Raw genomic sequence first — 18,579 nt, 5'->3', positions numbered from 1 at the left:
CATTACCCTTTTTCTCCCATTTCTAAAATCTAAACAAAAAACAACCATATTCCCACCAAGGCGCCATTTAAATAGGAAAAAACTTTACTTTTTGTTGCATTTACTTTTCAGCGGCTATTCAGTTCAACTTTTCACTTTCAAACTGATGGAAATACAGAGACAATACTATTACAACTGGCATATGTGGCATTTATTCAACGTCCAAAATATCGGACAAATTAAAGTAGTACTATAGGCATCAAAATAACTAAAAATAAGAATAAATTTTCTGTTTTTTTTTTCGGCTTCATTTCCTCTCAAAATTTCGAAAGACGTTAGAATTACAATAGCTCGGTAACCGCTTCACCATCTCAAAAATAGGGAGAAATAAGTGGAAAATAAAATGAAAAAAGAAAAAACAAAACGTCTCGGGGAAGTTTTGAAATTGAAAAAAAAAGGTAATAGTAGTAGTAATTGTAATTTCTCATCTGTTAGATCGATCATCGATCAAAATTAATCCTGAAATCCGGTTTTTTCAAAAATAGCATTTCTGACTCTACTCAGATCTCTGCCTTTGAGAGTCCTACCAACACCTTCGTGCACCGAGAAGGAGGCAATTCTCGTTCTCGCTAACTGCCTCGCCAAAAACTCGTGCGGCGGAATTCGATTCTCACCGTCGTCGCCGTCAAAATCATCGTCGCTGTCACTTCTCCGATTCTCTCTGTACTCATCCTTCAGTATTTTCGACCAGTCCGGCACGTTTACCGGCAAGGAAGCCGCCGCCGTTACTCCAGAACTGGTTCGGTCACTTTTTGATACAGACTGCTTCCGAGAAATTCTAGAACTCGGCTTACGGAACTCCGGCGACGATGAACGACCCGACGAGTTCCACACGTCCGATTCGTCAAGCTCAAACATCGTATCAGAAGTTACCGAAATGTCCCTGTCGTTTGATAGGAACCTGTAGTTCGCCCTTGCGAAATAGCTTTTTGATGCCGCCATTGATTGTGTGCTCTCTTTGTGTTTTTGCTTCAGTTCTTATGAATGCATATGTATTGCGTGAAAACTGTTTTTTCCTTTTCTTTTCGTCTATTTCTCTCTGAAAAAATAGAAATAGATTTGGGCTTACTGGTGAAAGGAGTTCGTTGTGCTTTATATAAAGGGTTTATTGGATAAGGTTCTATCCCTAAAGTCCAAATTGTCCTTCCTTCTTCCCTCTTCTCTCTCCTTTCTCAAATTTTCTCTGCAACTTCTTTTTGTAAATTATATTTATGCCCCTGCAGATATTTGGAAGTCATGATCCACCTTATAATTATTATTTTGACGTAACTATAAGAGAAAAATATTTATAAATAATGGTCGTAATGTCAATATATTTAAAGTTTTGAATTGTGACTTTATAACTATAGTGTTGCTTGAATTACGACATCTTAAATTCAAGTTTCGAGAACTTTCTCTTAATCCACCATTACTAATTGCAAAATGAAGTGTGACGAGTTCTTTTTTTTTTCTGCGCAATTTTATATTTTTTAATATATTTTTGTGTAAAAATACTTGCGAATTATTGTAGGAACACATTGTTATTTTAACTTATTTCTAAAAAAAATAAAATGATTTGAAATAAAAAAGGGCAAGCTGTTTATAATTATTTTAATTACTTTAAATTTAAAAATTATAAATATTTTATAAAAATTAATCATTTCAAGTTATAAAATAGATCATTAATTAAAAATAAATAAATTCACTTAAATTCAAACAGAGGGTTAATACTTAATATCTGCCCACACCTGAGTAAATCGCTCTTTAACCGTGATGATGATGATCGTACGCTGTTCTCTTCTTTTCTAGAAGCCACGTGTCCAGCGGGAAACAGGAGGGCATGGTAAGTTTCCTTGACAACGACAAAAATAAGGCAAAGGGGCATTTCGGGAATACCGTTTTGTCTCTTAGTAAGTAAAGAACACCCAACTAAAGAGGGTTTTCAAAACTTTTGTCGCGACTTGTAGCCGGGGGGTCGATTCACCTGGTGCTGGTCCCTAGTTTAGCCATTCAAGATGATCGAACACGTGTCTATGATCTTATGGCCTATTACCACGTGGCTTCACGAAACGTCAACAAACTATAGGGGCGTGTGGGCACGTGAAGTGGGACCTACTAAAACTTTGTTTGGATCGAGTGTTGAGAGTTTATGCCAGCTCATTCTTGGCTTGCTTCTGTCCTCTACATCGCGACAATCGAAAATTCTCGCGATATTTCATTTTTGTATTTTTATTTCATCTCATCTCGGTTTATCGTCTCTTTTTTTTTAGAAGTGAATTTATCGCAGAATTTTATGCGAAGAATAAACTGAAATTCGGGTATTTTTACATTGGCGTTTGGCTTGTAATGAGTTTGGTTGAACGTTGAACTGAATGGCATCATGCTTTTGTTGTGATAATGATATATATTTGAAAAAGCTAATCAATTTTATTTAGAGGAAGAAAGAAGAAGAATATAAAGGTGAAGTAATCCTAAAGATGTACAATACTTTAAGAATATGCCAAGTTGTACTTGCAAAAATAAACTAGATGCAAAATTGTTTATTCGTAAAACAATATAGTTGAATTTATACGTGATTTCTAGAGAAGTAAATTAATTTGATCATGAAATAATAAAATAACTAAAGAAATGTGTAATACTTAGTCTTGAAATGAAAATAAAATCACGAAAATAGTAATTCGGGGGCAGAGCTTACGGGCACAACGGAGATAAAACGAAAGAAGAAGAAAGTAAAATTGTATAAAGCTTTTAATCGATTATAGCGTAAGTTTGCCAGAAAATTCGTGTCCTCTACAATAATAAACAGAGCTCACTATTTATAGTTGCACCTAGGGAACGAGGTCATAGGATCATGCCCTTCTTTAATGTCAATTATGAGGGCCATTGAAGAAGGTGTAATGGTGAGCATAAATGACAAACTCTCTGTAACGGGAAGCGCACTAAATACTGTGTAATATTCTTCATTAAATGCTATCGGGCGGAGGGTATTTATTGCGTCTTTATGAGCGTTATTCTTTCCGATGGAAGGCGGGACAATTGCCTTCGATTTTAGCTATCCCCCGCCTTAGGTTCCATGTGTCCTTTTGGACGGTCAGATGACATAACATATTTTACTCTATATAGATAGTCCCCATGCTTTTCGGTGACATAACTTTGTGTCACTAGGAAGTTGGTAGAAGCACTTTTTTGGCGGAAATTACTATGATTCCTTCTGAAAAGCTTCTGACGGTTGATTAGATGCACGTCTCTCCGCATTTAATGTTCCGAACACGCGTCATACCACGATTCAACATAACTTTTGCCGGTTATCGAGGTAATCATGGCCACGAATTTAGATGCTTAAACCTTTACTTATACGCATCAACCTCTTTCATTCATACTCCATAACTGTCTAAACTCTCTAAAACTCTCTTTATTCAACTTGCATTATGTTCTCCGGCCTTTCTTCAACTCTCTTCAAACGAAAAAACTTTTTATTCTTCCATATAATGGCTTCTTCTTCAAAGTATACTAGTTCTTCAAAGAATAAGAACAAAGCCGAGGACTCTGCTTCTCCAATAGTGGCCACCATCATCCCTAGAAGTCTTGTTACAACAAAAGACTTCGAAGAGAAATTTTTTTCTGTTAGCCCTCGTACATGGGCCGTTAGCAGATATCATTCTTTCATCCGTCCTTCCAGCATTCCTGTTGTGAAGGAAGACTGTCATTGCCAGGACCTAGCCATTTTCGCTCCTGACCTGGCGGAGTGGGTAACCTTACCCAAGAAGGGTTTTACGTACTTCTATACGCATCCATTCACTTTTGGGACATTTTCTCTAAGTGGAGAGCTTGATGCCGTCATTGAGGAGTTTTGCCTCCGATATCAAGTGTGTTTGGCACAGGTGAGTCCCTCCGTATAGAGGACGATTGCTTGCCTTCGGCGCATGTGCCAGGAAACGGGAGAGGAGCTAACTTTAGCTCATGTGATGAACCTTTATTCCCTCAAGATCTTCCGTGTGGGGATGATCAACTCCAGCAAGCAGGGCCACCATGCGCTGTTGTCTATCATAGATGATGATAACAACCGTGGGTGGATGGAACAGTTTGTTTCAGTTGCCACTAGTGACATCATCTCGGTCTCGACTTCTTTCTTCCCAGAACTATGGAGCCACACTCGTGAGTATGTAGTCTGTTTCTTTCCTTGTTAAAGATCTTTTCCACGTCATTATTAACTCTCCTTCTATTTCCTACCTCAACGGCTCGATGGGTTCCCCCTAGAGTTGAGGGCCTGAACCAATGGGTTCAAAAGATTTTGGACGTTATCACGCCTGAAACCCACTCGTGGAAAGAGATGTCCCTGAAATACGGGTGGAAGGCCAAATATCATGGTAAGTTTAACTCGTTATGTACTTACCTTTTCTTATGAGAAAATTATGTGAATCATTCCTTCTATTGAATTTAGGTCTACCCCAAGGCTCAGTTATTATCTCCGAGGAGGACATTTTGGCCGATCCTGCTGATGCGGCGAGTCTGCTTCAAAAAGCTTTTTCACAGACAAGCATCTCTGGGCCTACCTCTGGTTCAAGTGCTTCTTCTCGGAGTCATCGGCCGGAGAACAAACAACTAAAAAGAAAGCGTTCCTCTGCAGCTGGAGGAAAAATAAGAGTGCAAATAATGATGCGCTCGAGTCGTCTCCCGAAGTCGTCTCCGTTTGTCGCAGCAACTTCTCACCCTTCAACTCCATCTTCACCCACACCATCAACTGCTACATCATCTCCACCGGTCGCATCTTCCCGAGAAGAGGGTGTCATTTCCCCCAGTCCCCAGTTTATGAGAATTTAGGGCAAAATTATGCTCCCCCCCAGAAGATCTGCAAAGAAGGAGGATCTTTACTCTCTCGGTCTCCACCGAATGCAATTTGCTATCCCGGCCAGTGGAATTTGCTAACTATCTGAAGCCTTTGGCTTTATAAAAAGATTGGGATACAGGTTCTCTCTCGAGAGTGCTTGTTGAACAATGCCATGCACAACGCCGCAGCGGTACATTCTTTACTTCCTTTGTTATTTCTTTTGCTTTTTCATGAAAATATCCTAAATTTTCCTTTCTTGCTCTGTAGCCCAACTTTCTTGCTTCCAAGGGCCTCCAAAGGTTTATTCGGGAAAAGGAAGAACTTACCTCCTCACGGGACCAACTTTTGGCCGAGCGGGAGAAAACTACCGCTCGTCTCTCAGAATTGGAAGCCAAAGTTGTTGAGGCTATTGTATTGGAGACTCGTTTGCAACAAAGCAAGCAAGAAGTGGTAACCCTTAGCCTAGAGATTGGCCCGCTGAGGGTTAAATTTGACGAAGCTAGGGCCAAATGGGCTGAAGCACATAATGCCATTCTTGCTGTAACTGACTGCGAGGCTACCTCCATTGAAAGATTGACCAACTTAGAGGCAGCCTTGAACTCCAAAACTGAAGAGCTTGCTGTTGTGGGGGTGAAACATGCCCAATTGGAGGAGAACTATAGAAAAACTATTGAGCATAATAGGATCTTTAGCTCAACTGTCTGTGACCTTGATGTTAGCCTTAGATCTATTAGATCCGCCTAGGAAAACCTTTCTAGTGAGGTAACCCAACTCAAAAAAGAACTTAAGCACTGAGCGACTTACCTCGTTGTTGAGAAAACTTACTTTATGTATAACACGAGGAGAAAAAACTTGGAAGAGGCTAAAGCTGGTATCATTGACTTTGATGTCGAAATTGCCGAGGCCCGTAAGCTTGAGTTAGCTACTAAAAGTGGTCTTCCGGCAGAGCCTGATGCTTCCGGTTCCGATTCTGAAACTTCGGGAACTGAAGAGGAAATGGAAGGCGAAGATGTTGAGGGCCAAACTGACGAGGGCCAAAATGTTAAGACCTCGGCGGATCTACCCACTTCCCCTGGGGGCGCGGATACTTCTCTTCCTCCGGGTTTCGGAGATGCAGCAGTTTAGCTTATCTTTTCTTTTTCCAACTTTTATATTTGTGCCATTTTGGCTCGTTATTGTAAATAAAAATATACTTTTGCTAGAGTATTGTTTGAGTTTTTTTTCATTTGAATATTTACGCAAGTTTTAGCCTTTGCATTCTTTTTTTTTTTTTTTAAGAGTTTTGTACAAGTTTTACTGTTTGTGTCTTATTAAGTGAAGCCTTTGATGTATTTTTCCCCGAAAGCATTTTGATTCCGGGCATAAGTTCTACCGAAATCAACCCTTTAACATGAGAGTTTTCATAAGAGAGGGCACTCTTATATTTACGGTGCTCTTGAAGAGGACGTCTCATGTTCATTACGGCACTAGCATTTGAAGTACTTGTCTAACTTTCAAATGATAAAATCAACTCATCGATCAGACAAGAAAAAGGATGAAAAGTAAAAGGACTTTATTTTATTCCTTCCATTTTCAAAAAGTACATAAGCATTCGTTATGTTAAAGAGATATTGCCATTTCTTATGGCTAATTTGTACAACTTATTTGTACGGGGTTGGCCGCGCTATCCTTGGTCCCGATGACACAATTATATTCCCGAATTTCGTGTTCTGCTTGATGTGGCAGTCGTTGTTAATGCATTCTCATATCATCCCCCCCCCCTCCCCAATATTCAAATGCGAAGAATGCGAATTTGAACACTAGAATCTTGCACCTTCGAGGATCCTACTAATGAATTGTTAGACAATCTTCCGCTCGGTAACAAACTTCGCTTCTGATCTCGTCCAATTTCACTCCTCTCTTTGAGATTATGAAAACGGTCGATGCAATAGTAATACCCAACAAGAGTCAGGGTCGAATTCCGCAAGGAGCTATATGAATGGGTGTAAGTACTATATAACTTAGCGCACGAGTTTGTATATCTAAATTTACACTTCCGCAATATTTGGTTTTGTTTGAAAATCTAAATTAAACTATGATTGTGATTCAAAGAATGAAACAAGGAATTTTTTTTTTATTTTTCAAATGATGTAAAAGGCCTAGGGCTATGACCTTCACGTAGGTGTTTGCCTAAAGGTTGTAAACTTTAAAGCTTGTTTTATTGGTCGGGGTCTCTTATAGCTATCAACACTCAAGTACCCACTCAATACCTCTCGGTCAGAGAGTGAATTTGCCCAATTTGGCTTTCTTAAATCCAAATGGGTATTGAACAAAGTAGTTGATAAGAAGCTCAAGTCGTGTTTTACTATCTCTAGGTTCAACCCTTTAATTGGGCTTATCAATATCTCGATTTACCCAATTTCTTACTAGACAAGTTTTCCTAGACTAAGTCTCTCTTTCTAAAATAGAGACCAAGTCAAATAGGCATGAAGTAATGTTTGCAACCATTAATTCTTCAAATAAAAACAAGAACAAGGCTAGATAATATCACCTAACCATAAACCAGCAATAAATCAAACACCCATTAAGTTTACACACTAGGGTTGAGTCACAACCCTAGTGAAAATTTTGCTACTCATGCTTAAACTAGAAGAAATAGGAGAAGAAATGATAATTAAACCCATATTGATAATTAAGATGATAAAATCTATGTTAAAATAATTTAAAATAGCAAAAACTACTAAAAAGAGTAAAAGAAATTGTCTACTGTAGCTGTTGATGTCAAAAGTTAACCTAAAAAGTGAAACTCTTCTATTTATACAAATTTGAAATTTTTGGACAAAAATGCCCTTTCGGAGGTTATGCGGCCGCACAATTCCATGCGCGGTCCGCACTTTTTGTCATCTTGACAGGAGTGGGAATCTGCGGCCGCACTGCTTTCTTTCTGCGGTCCACACAATTCTGAGTTCGGCCGCACCTTGCTCTTTTGCGGTCCGCACAAATGTAAGTGCGGTCGCATGGCTCTTCTTCTGTGGCCGCACAATAATTGTGCGGTCCGCACTTTGGATGCAGGTTCTCTGAACTTTTGCTCTTAACCCAGCTTCTGCGGCCGCACAATTTATGTGCGGACCGTACTTTGCACAATTCTCTAATGTGAATTTCTTCTTAACCTGCGGTCGCAGATGATATTCTGCGGTCCTCACTTCTGATATTTTGTGCATGTTTTTGTCCTTGAGTTAAGATTACTCCTTCTTGAGTTGGATTTCATCTTGGGAGATCATCTTTCAATATTCCTATAATTAAGCATATTTCATCAGCTTTCAGGAACACAATTAACCGCTTTTGAACTAAAACAAAAGCTAAAAGGCTCTAATAAGTAGTCAAAATCCTCACTTATCAACTCACCAAAATTTAAGCTTTTGCTTGTCCTCAAGAAAATAAAATATTTTCGACCTCCACAAGTTAAGAGCCATTCCATATAATCAAATGTGAATCAATCACACATCAATTGGGACCAACAATTACCCACACTACTATGAATTATCAACAAGGCAACAAGTTAAACTTTTCAGCACGAATAGTTCTAGTATGACACTTAAGCATCAAGAGTTGAATTTATTCATCAAGGAAGCTCGCTCTTTCATGTAGGTCATTGTGGATCCCAAACTCCTCCTCCACTACTCTCCGTTTGCCTATCTTACTTAAGAATATAGCACTCAATCCAAAGATTTGCGAAAGGTTCACTCATCTCTCTCAAAAGAATATCGCAAGTACGGCTTTAAGTACCATAGGCTTGCCCCTCATGTAAATCACCACTAATATAAGCTTACTCGGCTTGAAATCACGTAGGTTTTTTTTTCCGAAATGCAATGAAGGCTTTTGGACTAAGGTTGAATATGCTATGATAGAATAGGTTTATCTTTCCTTAAGCACTCCATTTTCTTTTATCGACTCATGTTTTGCCAACTCTTTGAGGCATTTTCTTTTCCTTAGGGGAACTAGAGAGACTTAACATCACTTTTTCTTGGTCATGATATTCATTTTTCTCCTTCTTTTCTTTCTCCATGCTTTGCATCATTACTTTTCTTTGAATCCCTTCAACTTTTCAACTTATTCACTTTCTTTTTGCATTTTTCTTTTTCTTGCTCTTTCTTTTTCTTGCCTTTCCTTCTCTTAATTTCTTTTCTCTTTTGTGCCTTGATACCTTTTTCAAACTCCTCTTCTCTCCCCCAAACTTACGTTTTTAGCCAATTATTTCACAAGAGTGTTAAGGAAAGCTCGGGTGCCAAGAGAGGGTCACGACAAAACGGGTAAAGGCTTGTAACATGGTTATCAAATGAGAAAGGTTTTAGGATCAAATGGGTTGACTAGGGATAACAACATTAGTGGGCAATGAAAATTTTCAAGTAGGTCAAGGAGATCGTACAATCACTTCTCAAGCCAACCAAACTTAAAATTTTGCATAGAAACACATTCAGGGCATGTTCTAGACCATTCACACTGGTACTTGGACTTGAAACAACAACATCTCACCTCTCATGCAGCTGGATTGTTAAAGAGGATAGAGTCGAGGGCCCATAACGACCATATTCAAAATTAAAAATCAATATGGTTTCACTAAACCACTCGATGATTGCCTAAGTTAACTCAAAAGTCAAAAGGTCACTAACTAGAGCTATTTATTTCCAAAAACCTTGTTTTTTAACCATAAGCATGTAGTTAAGTATGTTGGTACCAAGTGAATCATGTTTGACTCTTCGAGCATGACTCAACTAGGTCTTTTTATTCATTATTACTACTATTCTTACCTAAATACCAAAGACGGACTCAATCCCTTAAGAAGGTTGTCACGCCATCTATTATTGGGAAGAGTCACCCGGTTCACACAAAACACCTTTGGAAAGAACCGTGGCATTAAGAAAACCAAAGGCTTATTATCCACTAAATCATAAAAAGAAGCTATTAAAGCAAAAAGAAGCTACTAAGTCAAAAGCAAGACAAACAAAAAGATAAAGAAGCTATAAAACAAAACTATTGAAAGCTAAACGAATATACGTAATGAGGGAATATAGAGAATATTGACATAATGATAAAGAAGAAGAAAATAGTAATAAGTTAATTACAGGCCAAATGTGTCATAGTTATCAAAATACAGAATCATAATTATCAAAATGTCAAAGAAACTCCCCCCCTGAATAAAAATAAGCATTGTCCCTAATGCTTAACAAAAGAAGAGTATAAGAAGGGTAAGAGTGAAGAAAACTCCCTATGGCTCTGTGGCCATCTCTATGTCCCCAGCAGTGGCACCGACCTCAGTCTCCAATTGGATCTCATCATCTTCAAGTCCGGGAGTAGTTGGGTTGGTGAACATCTGACAGACTGCCTCAACAGCAAGGTCTGGCTCCTCAGACTTGCTAGCTGTTGTGGTGGGCTCTGTGGGATCTAGGCCTACATGGTACGGGTCTATCAACATGTCAAATGGAATGTCTCCGGCTGCTGCAAGCTTGGTGACCTATCACCAGAGCTTATCCACTGATTTATTTGAAGCCAATGACTTCCACATCTTCTTTGCTTCTTCGCCCAGTTCTTCAATCACGGACCCATGTTGTACCAGAGTAGCCATGGTAGTGTTCTGGTAGTCCAGGATCTTCTTCAATGTTTCTTTGACTGTGGGAAGAATCTGGGGTGCCGGAGAGGATGATTGTGATGCAACCTGACTGGATATTCAGTAAGCTTTGCAGTAGTTGTCTCCATCCAGTTGTTGAGGTTGGCTAGTGTCTGGGAGACTTGCAGCGTAGAGAGTGGAGCAGATGGCATCGGTACCATCTTCAAAGCCGAGGTGGGAGGTACTGAGGCTGAAGGTGGAGGCATGGCAGTTGCACTAGTAGAAGGCTCTACTGAAGTGGATGGCATATAAGTTGTCTCTGTACCCACCACTGATGTCTCATCAGACTGGCTTACGGTGGTAGTCGGCTGACCCTTTCTCTTGGGGTTCTGTGCATCTATCAGAGAATACCAAGAGAATGGCTTCTTTGCCCGAACCTTCGTGTCATAGTCCATAGGCTCTATATGTGCATCCGTAAGGTACTCAGTGATGGTGTTGGGATATAGGTAGGAAGTATCAGCCTGCCTGGCGACTACTGACATGTTGGCCGACATCTCGGCACCCACATTGATCGAGTACCCGGCCATAATAGAGGCGACTAGAACTGCCTATGGAATAGGTAAGTTTGTCTCGTTCTGGCACGAGTCTAGTCTGATGCATACAAAGTTCAGCCATCCCTTCGCCTCGAAATTTAGGGTGTTCCGCTGAATAGGAACCCCTGCAGTATTCCATAGTGGTGGTGGCCCCAGGGCTGCAAAAAGCTCGGCTGGCCAAGGGCGAGCTGCATCACCCATCGCTAGCTTCTCCAAGTACTGCACTGGCTCCACATCCTCAAACCCTAAGTAGGAGTTCAGTGTGAGCTGGTCGAACCGCACCTTCAGATTTCTTACTTTTGTAACTTTGTTCCCTTTCTTGGTATGTGCCACATTGGCATAGAACTCCCTGACCAAATACTCTTTGGCGTCCACAATGGACTGGGTGAACCACATCTACCCTTTTCTTTCTCGAAACTACCTCAACACTTCTGGATTGTACTTGTCAAGATATTTGAGTTGGAATTGTCGCTCTAGAGTGAGCGATCTCACCGCCCACCACTCACGAAAGCTGGTGATGGCAGCTAGGCTCACAAAACGGCCCTCCCAGACCTCTTTCTTCTTCAAACTCTCAAGGCCGGCAACTATAGTATCACCCCCTCGACCATCGTCCGAAATATCATCAACAACAGTTGTTGGTGCCTCAGGGACAAGTGTAGCAGAGGGCTCTGAAGCCTGACTTGTACTCTCCGAACCCTTGGAAGTGCTATGTGAGGAGGAAAGTTTGTCTCTAAGTTGGTACCTTCCCTATGGCTGATGTGGCTGTGATTGAACAACTGGCTGCTCTTGCAGTAAGTAGCCTTCCGATACTTCCCGAGATAGGGCATATGAACTAGATTCGGAGGGCTTAGGCTATCGTCCTCGGCCTATTGTAGCTTTCTTGCTAATTACCCTTTGGAGGGCGAGGGGTAGATTGCTTTTGCCTCAGCCTCTGGAAGGCTCACCCTTCCCCTTTGAAGTGTCACTACGACCTCGAGATCTGACCATTTTCTGTAACAAGCAACAACAGAAGTCAGCTGTAATTAAGTTGAACACAGACAATATATCACATTGCAGAACATAAGTGCAGGATGGGGAAGTGCGGTCCGCACAATTGCAAGTACGGCCGCAGACTGGGTTATGCGGAATGCAAAAATTGGAAGTACGGCTGTAGAGATGGAACTGTGGTCCGCACAATTTTGAGTGCGATCGCAGAATTGAAGTGCGGTCAGCACATTTCTCATTGTGGTCACACATTAAAATTTCCAAAGTGCCAACTCTAAGATGACAGAGATTGGACTGATCTGCGGCTGCGATGGAATTTCTGCAGTTCGCACAATTTCAAGTGCGGCTGTAGAATTTAATTAACCAAAGACCCTAGATTACAACTTCTGCAGACTGCACAATTTATTGTGCGGCCGCGGATTTCAGAAATCAAAACGATTAGACTTCTATGGTTTTCAAATTTTTGCACAAATTCAACATGGTATTAACAATTAAGCATGCAAATAAATTTACCCAGTCCCCATAAAGCAATTAGTAGTTGACCCATTACAGATTAACCCCCATATAGTAGTAAAATTGAAATCTATTGACAAATGGCCTAAAATTATCTAACAAATTATAATTTAACTAAAAAGTGAAAAATTCTATGAGAAATTAAACATACCAGATATGAAGGAGTGCAACTAAGTGATCACAGATGTGTATGGAGTGTGGCAGATGATTGAACAAATGATTTCCAAATTTTAGAATTTAGAGTACTCAAAGAGGGAAAAACTTGTATAGAAGCCCAAGGTTACTATTTATACTGAGACGCAGACTTGGGGAATCAAAGGAGAAGTGCGGTCGCAGAATTCCTTTTGCGGTCCGCACTCTGTTAACTGAAGTCTCAATAGCCTTGTTGATCTGCGGTCCGCATAATTTGTGATGCGATTGCAAATTTTCGTTGCCGACCGCATAATTCGATGCGCGGTCGAAAAATGGCCAATTCTCTGACAGACCAAATTTCAGAGAGTTTGCAATTTCCCATCTCAATTTGTGCGGCCGTAGTTGCCTTCTGTTGTAGCATTCAAAATTGTGTGGTTTGTACTTTCTCCACACTTAGCCAATTTTTCTTAGCACAATTCCTGTAAAGCACACTCATTCCTGCAACACACTTCAAATCCAATTAGCACAAAATAATACCTATCTACAAAAGAAGAAAAGAAAAAGAAAGAGAAAACATGGGTTGCCTCCCAAGAAGCGCTTGATTTAACGTCGCGGCACGACGCAGATTACTATCACTTCAAATGAATAAGTGCCACCACGTGGCCATCATCAGCTTGTCCTAAATAATGCTTAACTCGGTGACCATTGACTCGGAATACCTCATCATTTTTGTTCTTCAAGTCTAATGCACCAAAAGGTGTCACACCTACAATTTCAAAGGGACCACTCCATTTGGATTTCAGCTTTCCGAAAAATATCTTCAATCATGAGTTGAATAACAAAACAAGATCGCCCACATTGAACTCCTTATTTCGGATGTATTTGTCATGAAGGTACTTCATTCTCTCTTTGTACAAGGACGAACTTGCATATGCATGGTACCAGAACTCATTCAATTCATTCAAATGTGCAACCCGCAAGTTAGCGGCTGCATCCCAATCAAGATTCAACTTCTTTAAAGCCCACATGGCTTTGTGCTCAAGTTCCACCAGAAGATGACAAGATTTGCCAAACTCCAACCGATATGGAGACATCCCGATAGGAAATTTGAAAGTAGTCAGATAAGCCCACAGTGCATCATCAAGCTTCTTTGACCAATTTGTCCGGTTAGCATTCACTATTTTGGAAAAGATACTCTTTATCTCCCGGTTGAAGACTTCCACTTGACCGCTAGCTTGAGGATGATAGGGAGTCATAACTTTATGAGTGACAGCATACTTGCTAAGCAAGGCGTCAAAAGCCTTGTTAAGAAAATGCGACCCCTCATCGGTTATGATAACCCGCTGCGTACCAAATCTTGTGAAAATATTCTTCTTCAAAAATACCACCACACTTCTCGCTTCATCATTGGGTAGAGCAACAGCCTCAGCACATTTAGACACATAATCAACCGCGACTAAGATGTAGGTATTTTCACAAGAACTTACAAAAGGACCCATGAAGTCAATACCCCACACGTCAAAGATATCAATCTCCAATATGGTAGTGAGAGGAATTTCATTATTCTTCGAGATTTCACCGGCCTGTTGGCATTCATCACATCTTTTCATCATATCACTTGCATCTATGTAAAGAGTGGGCTAATAGAAACCACAACTTAGCACTTTAATCACCGTTCTCGCTCCGCCATGGTGATCACCATAAGGCAAAGAATGGCAAGTATCAAGAATAATATTTTGCTCTTCATCCGGTACATGTCTTCTAATTACCCCATCCGTGCAAATCCGGAAGAGGTAAGGCTCGTCCTAATAATAGTCTTGACAATCTCGTTTGAGCTTCTTCCTTTGATTTGAAGAGAACTCATCCGGGATGATTCCACACACAAGGAAGTTTGTTGGATCGGCGAACCATGTCACCTCCTTCATTGAAATATCCAATAGTTTCTCATCGGGGAAGGAGTCATTGATTTCAAGGCCATCATGCGGCCTCCCCTCCTCCTCCAAACGAGTCAAGTGGTCCGCCACTTGATTTTCACTCCATTTTTGATCTTAGATGTCAATATCAAACTCTTGCAACAATAGCACCCATCTAATAAAACGAGCTTTTGAATCTTTCTTACTCATAAGATAGCGAAGTATCTCATGATCCGTATGAACAATAACCTTTGCACCCATCAAGTATGGGCGGAACTTCTCAATAGCAAACACAATGGCAAGGAGCTCTTTTTTGGTAACGATGTAATTGACTTGGGCATCATTCATGGTCTTATTAGCATAGTATACCGGATGAAAAATCTTGTTAACTGCTCTAACCGCTACATCACTAACATCGCACATGAGCTCAAAAGGATTACTCCAATTAGGAACGGTGATGATGGGAGTTGTTGTCAACTTGAACTTGAGCAATTTGAAAGGCTCTCATGCAATCATCATTGAAGTGAAATTTAGCATCTTTCTCCAAAAGCTTGAACAAGGGGTTCATCACGTTAGAAAAATCTTTTATGAAGCGCCGATAGAACTCCGCGTGACCCAAGAAACTTCTCACTCCTTTCAGGGATATTAGAGATGGAAGTTTAGAAATCACCTCTATTTTTGCCTTGTCCTCAATGCCCTTCTTTGAAATTTTGTGTCCAAGGACAACACCCTCCTCGACCATGAAATGGCATTTCTCCCAATTCAACACCAAGTTCGTTTCTTCACACCTTGCCAATACTTTATCCAAATTTGCCAAGCAATCATCAAAGGAATCCCTAACTACCGAAAAGTCATCCATGAAGACTTCAAGGTAGTCCTCTACCATATCCGTAAATATTGCCATCATACACCGTTGAAAAGTGGTCGGTGTATTGCACAAGCCAAATGGCATCCGCTTGAAAGCGAAAGCGCCATAGGGTCAAGTGAAAGTTGTTTTCTCTTGATCTTCAGTGGCAATAAGGATTTGGTTGTAGCCCGAATATCCATCTAGAAAGCAATAGTAAGAACGATCGGCCAACCTATCAAGCATTTGGTCTAGAAAGGGGAGCAGAAACTGGTCTTTCCTTGTGACTTTGTTTAGCTTCCGATAGCCTATACACACTTTCCACCCGGTCACTATTCTTGTGGGAATCAACTCGTTCTTTTCGTTGGTCACCACAGTTATGCCCCCTTCTTCGGGACATATTGCACCGGAGAAGTTCACGAACTGTCGGAAATAGGGTAGACCACCCGGTATCCAACCATTTGATAATCTTCTTTTTAACCACGTCTTGCATGGCTTCATTGAGTCTCTTTTGATGTTCAATGGATGGTTTGGCATCGTCCTCCAAGTTAATCTTGTTCATGTAAAATATGGGGATTATTCCCCGAATATCCGCCAAAGTCCACCCAATAGCTTTCTTCCTCTTGTGGAGCACCGCCAATGTAGAGTCAACCTGCACGTTATTCAAACAAGAGGAAAGAATAACTGGTAAAGTAGAAAAAGGGCCAAGGAATTCATACCTGAGATGTGGAGGCAATGACTTCAACTCCAAGATAGGAGCTCTTCAATTGAAGGCTTTGTAGGAGGAGTTTTTCTATTCTCAAGATCCAAGGAAAGTTTTCGGGGTGTATAGCTGTACGACCCCATTCCTTGCAAAGTATTAACATATTCTATGATGTCATCCATCTCGTCATCATCAAAATTTAGCAAGACGGCCTTTAACATGTCACCCACATTAATCATGGCAGTTGTATCATCAATAATCACATCGGTCACTAAGTCCACGAACGAACACACTTCATTGCTATTCGGTTGCCTCATAGATTTACACATGTGGAACACCACCTTTTCATCACCCACCCGGAAAGTGAGGTCACCGACTTCCACATCAACAAGAGCCTTCCCCGTAGCAAGGAAATGTCTACCAAGAATAATCGGGACCTCATCGTCCACTTCAAAATCAATAATAACAAAATCCGCCGGGAGAATGAACTTTTCAACTTGAACCAATACATTCTCAATCACCCCCAATGGTCTCTTCTTTGTACAATCGGCCATTTGTAATCTCATAGATGTGGGTATTGATTGCCTAATTCCCAATGTCTTGAAACCCGAATAGGGCATCAAATTGATACTCGCCCCAAGATCACAAAGAGCTTTTGCAAACTCGGCACTTCCAATGGTATAAGGGATTGTGAAGGCACCGGGATCTTTCAACTTAGGAGCCATCGAATTCAAAATTGTACTCACTTGGTGAGTGACTTTGATTGTTTCAAAATTCATCGAGTGCTTCTTTGTCACCAAGTCCTTTATAAACTTTGCATATCCGGGCATTTGCTCCAAGACTTCAACTAATGGCACATTTATTGAGAGACTCTTCAACATATCAATGAACTTTTTGAATTGATTCTCGCCGTTTTTCTTGGCAAGACTTTGAGTATAGGGAGGATGTGGCTTAGGCAATGATGCCTTAGCTTTCTGCACTACCGGTTCCGGTATGTCAATCACATGATCCTTAGACGGGTTCACATCCTCTTGAGTCTCTTCCATCGTGCCATCAATATCAATCCACACTACCTCATTTGAGTGCACAACATTGTTTGGGCTCTCCTCTTCCTCGACCAGTTGCTCATCATCCACAAGTTGCCTTTGACGTGAGGTGGGTGCATTCCCACCTCTTCCACTTCTTGTAGTAACGGCCATGGCATGCCCCGTATTGTTCCCACCCTTTGGGTTCACCATCGTATCACTTGGTAGTGCCCCCTAAGGATGAGAATTTAAAGCTTGAGAGATTTGACCCATTTGCACTTCTAAGTTTCGGATTGATGTGTTGTGTGAAGCAAATTGGGCATCGGAATCGGCATTCTTCTCCATCATTTGCTTGAACATGTTCTCAGTATGACCCATTTCATTGTTTGAGGAACTAGGACCATGCGAATGATAAGGAGGAGGGTTGCTCGGTTGTTGATTCATAGGGGGCCTTTGAAAACCCGACCCCCGATTTCCTTGGTTGTTGTTCCACCTGCCTTGGTTGTTGCCTCCCCAATTACCTTGGCTGTTATTGTTTTGAAAATTCTCTTGGTTATTACTTCCACTCCAATCGCCTTGATTGTTGTTATTACAATTGCCTTGATTGTTTCCACTATTCCAATTACCTTGGTTGTTTAAAGGTCTCCATTGTTGTTGAATAGGGCCTTGGAAGTTGTTTCTTTGCCCTTGAAAGTTGTTCACACATTGGATCTCTTCTTCTTGATCATTGTAAGAATCACCTTGATCAAATGCACTATATCTTGCACAAAATTGTCCACTATTTGTTGCACTTGTGGTCATCTTGTTCTTCTCTTGTTTACCATCATATTAACTCCCTCTATAGCATTGACTTGCCTCGGGTTTTGCACTTGTTGAAGTTGAGCCTTTGTCAATTGGTTCAAGGTGGTTGTCAACTCGGCTATGGCTTGCCCATGGTCATGTAACTCTTTATGAAGAAGAATCATATTTGAATCACCTCGAGGAACATTGGCTCTAAATTGCCACGCTGATGAAGTATCCGCCATATCATCCAAGATATCACACACCTCCGCATAAGGCATAGTCAAGAAGTTCCCACCGACAAGTTGGTTCACTACACATTGGTTGGTGGTATTGATCCCCCGATAGAAAGTTTGTTGAATCATGTTCTCCATCATATCATTGCCGGGACACTCTTTTACCATTGTTCTATACCTTTCCCATATCTCGTGCAGTGGTTCATTGGGCTCTTGCTTGAATGCTAGAATTTTATCCCGAAGAATAGCCATGTGCCCGGGCGAGAAATACTTTGAAATAAATTTCTTCACTAGTTCATCCCAAGTATGAATGGAATGATTTGGCAAACGTTCCAACCAATCTAAAGCTTTTCCCCATAGAGAGAAGAGGAAAAAGCCTTAGCCTTAAAGCATACTCAGAGACACTTGTTTGTTTGCTCCCCCAAC

The 18,579-nt window shown here is 40.8% G+C and overlaps 2 protein-coding genes across 2 annotated transcripts; both read right to left on the bottom strand.

The window, feature by feature from the left end:
* Nucleotides 1-254: 254 nt before the first annotated feature.
* Nucleotides 255-1,123, bottom strand: LOC104093419 (protein S40-4-like). The gene has a single exon (XM_009599157.4). The coding sequence runs from the start codon at nt 979-981 to the stop codon at nt 493-495; it is 489 nt and encodes a 162-aa protein (XP_009597452.1). The 5' UTR covers nt 982-1,123; the 3' UTR covers nt 255-492.
* Nucleotides 1,124-13,284: 12,161 nt separating this feature from the next.
* On the bottom strand, nt 13,285-14,913 carry LOC138902017 (uncharacterized). The gene is made up of 3 exons (XM_070189822.1): nt 14,737-14,913; nt 14,004-14,292; nt 13,285-13,418 (listed from the first exon to the last, which is right to left on the bottom strand). The coding sequence occupies exons 1-3, from the start codon at nt 14,911-14,913 to the stop codon at nt 13,285-13,287; spliced, it is 600 nt and encodes a 199-aa protein (XP_070045923.1).
* Between the last annotated feature and the right edge of the window lie 3,666 nt (nt 14,914-18,579).

Source organism: Nicotiana tomentosiformis, chromosome 11 (assembly GCF_000390325.3).
Source record: "Nicotiana tomentosiformis chromosome 11, ASM39032v3, whole genome shotgun sequence".
NCBI lineage: Eukaryota > Viridiplantae > Streptophyta > Magnoliopsida > Solanales > Solanaceae > Nicotiana > Nicotiana tomentosiformis.
Note: the sequence above shows the minus strand (reverse complement) of the source record. Positions and strands in the feature narration are given on the sequence as shown.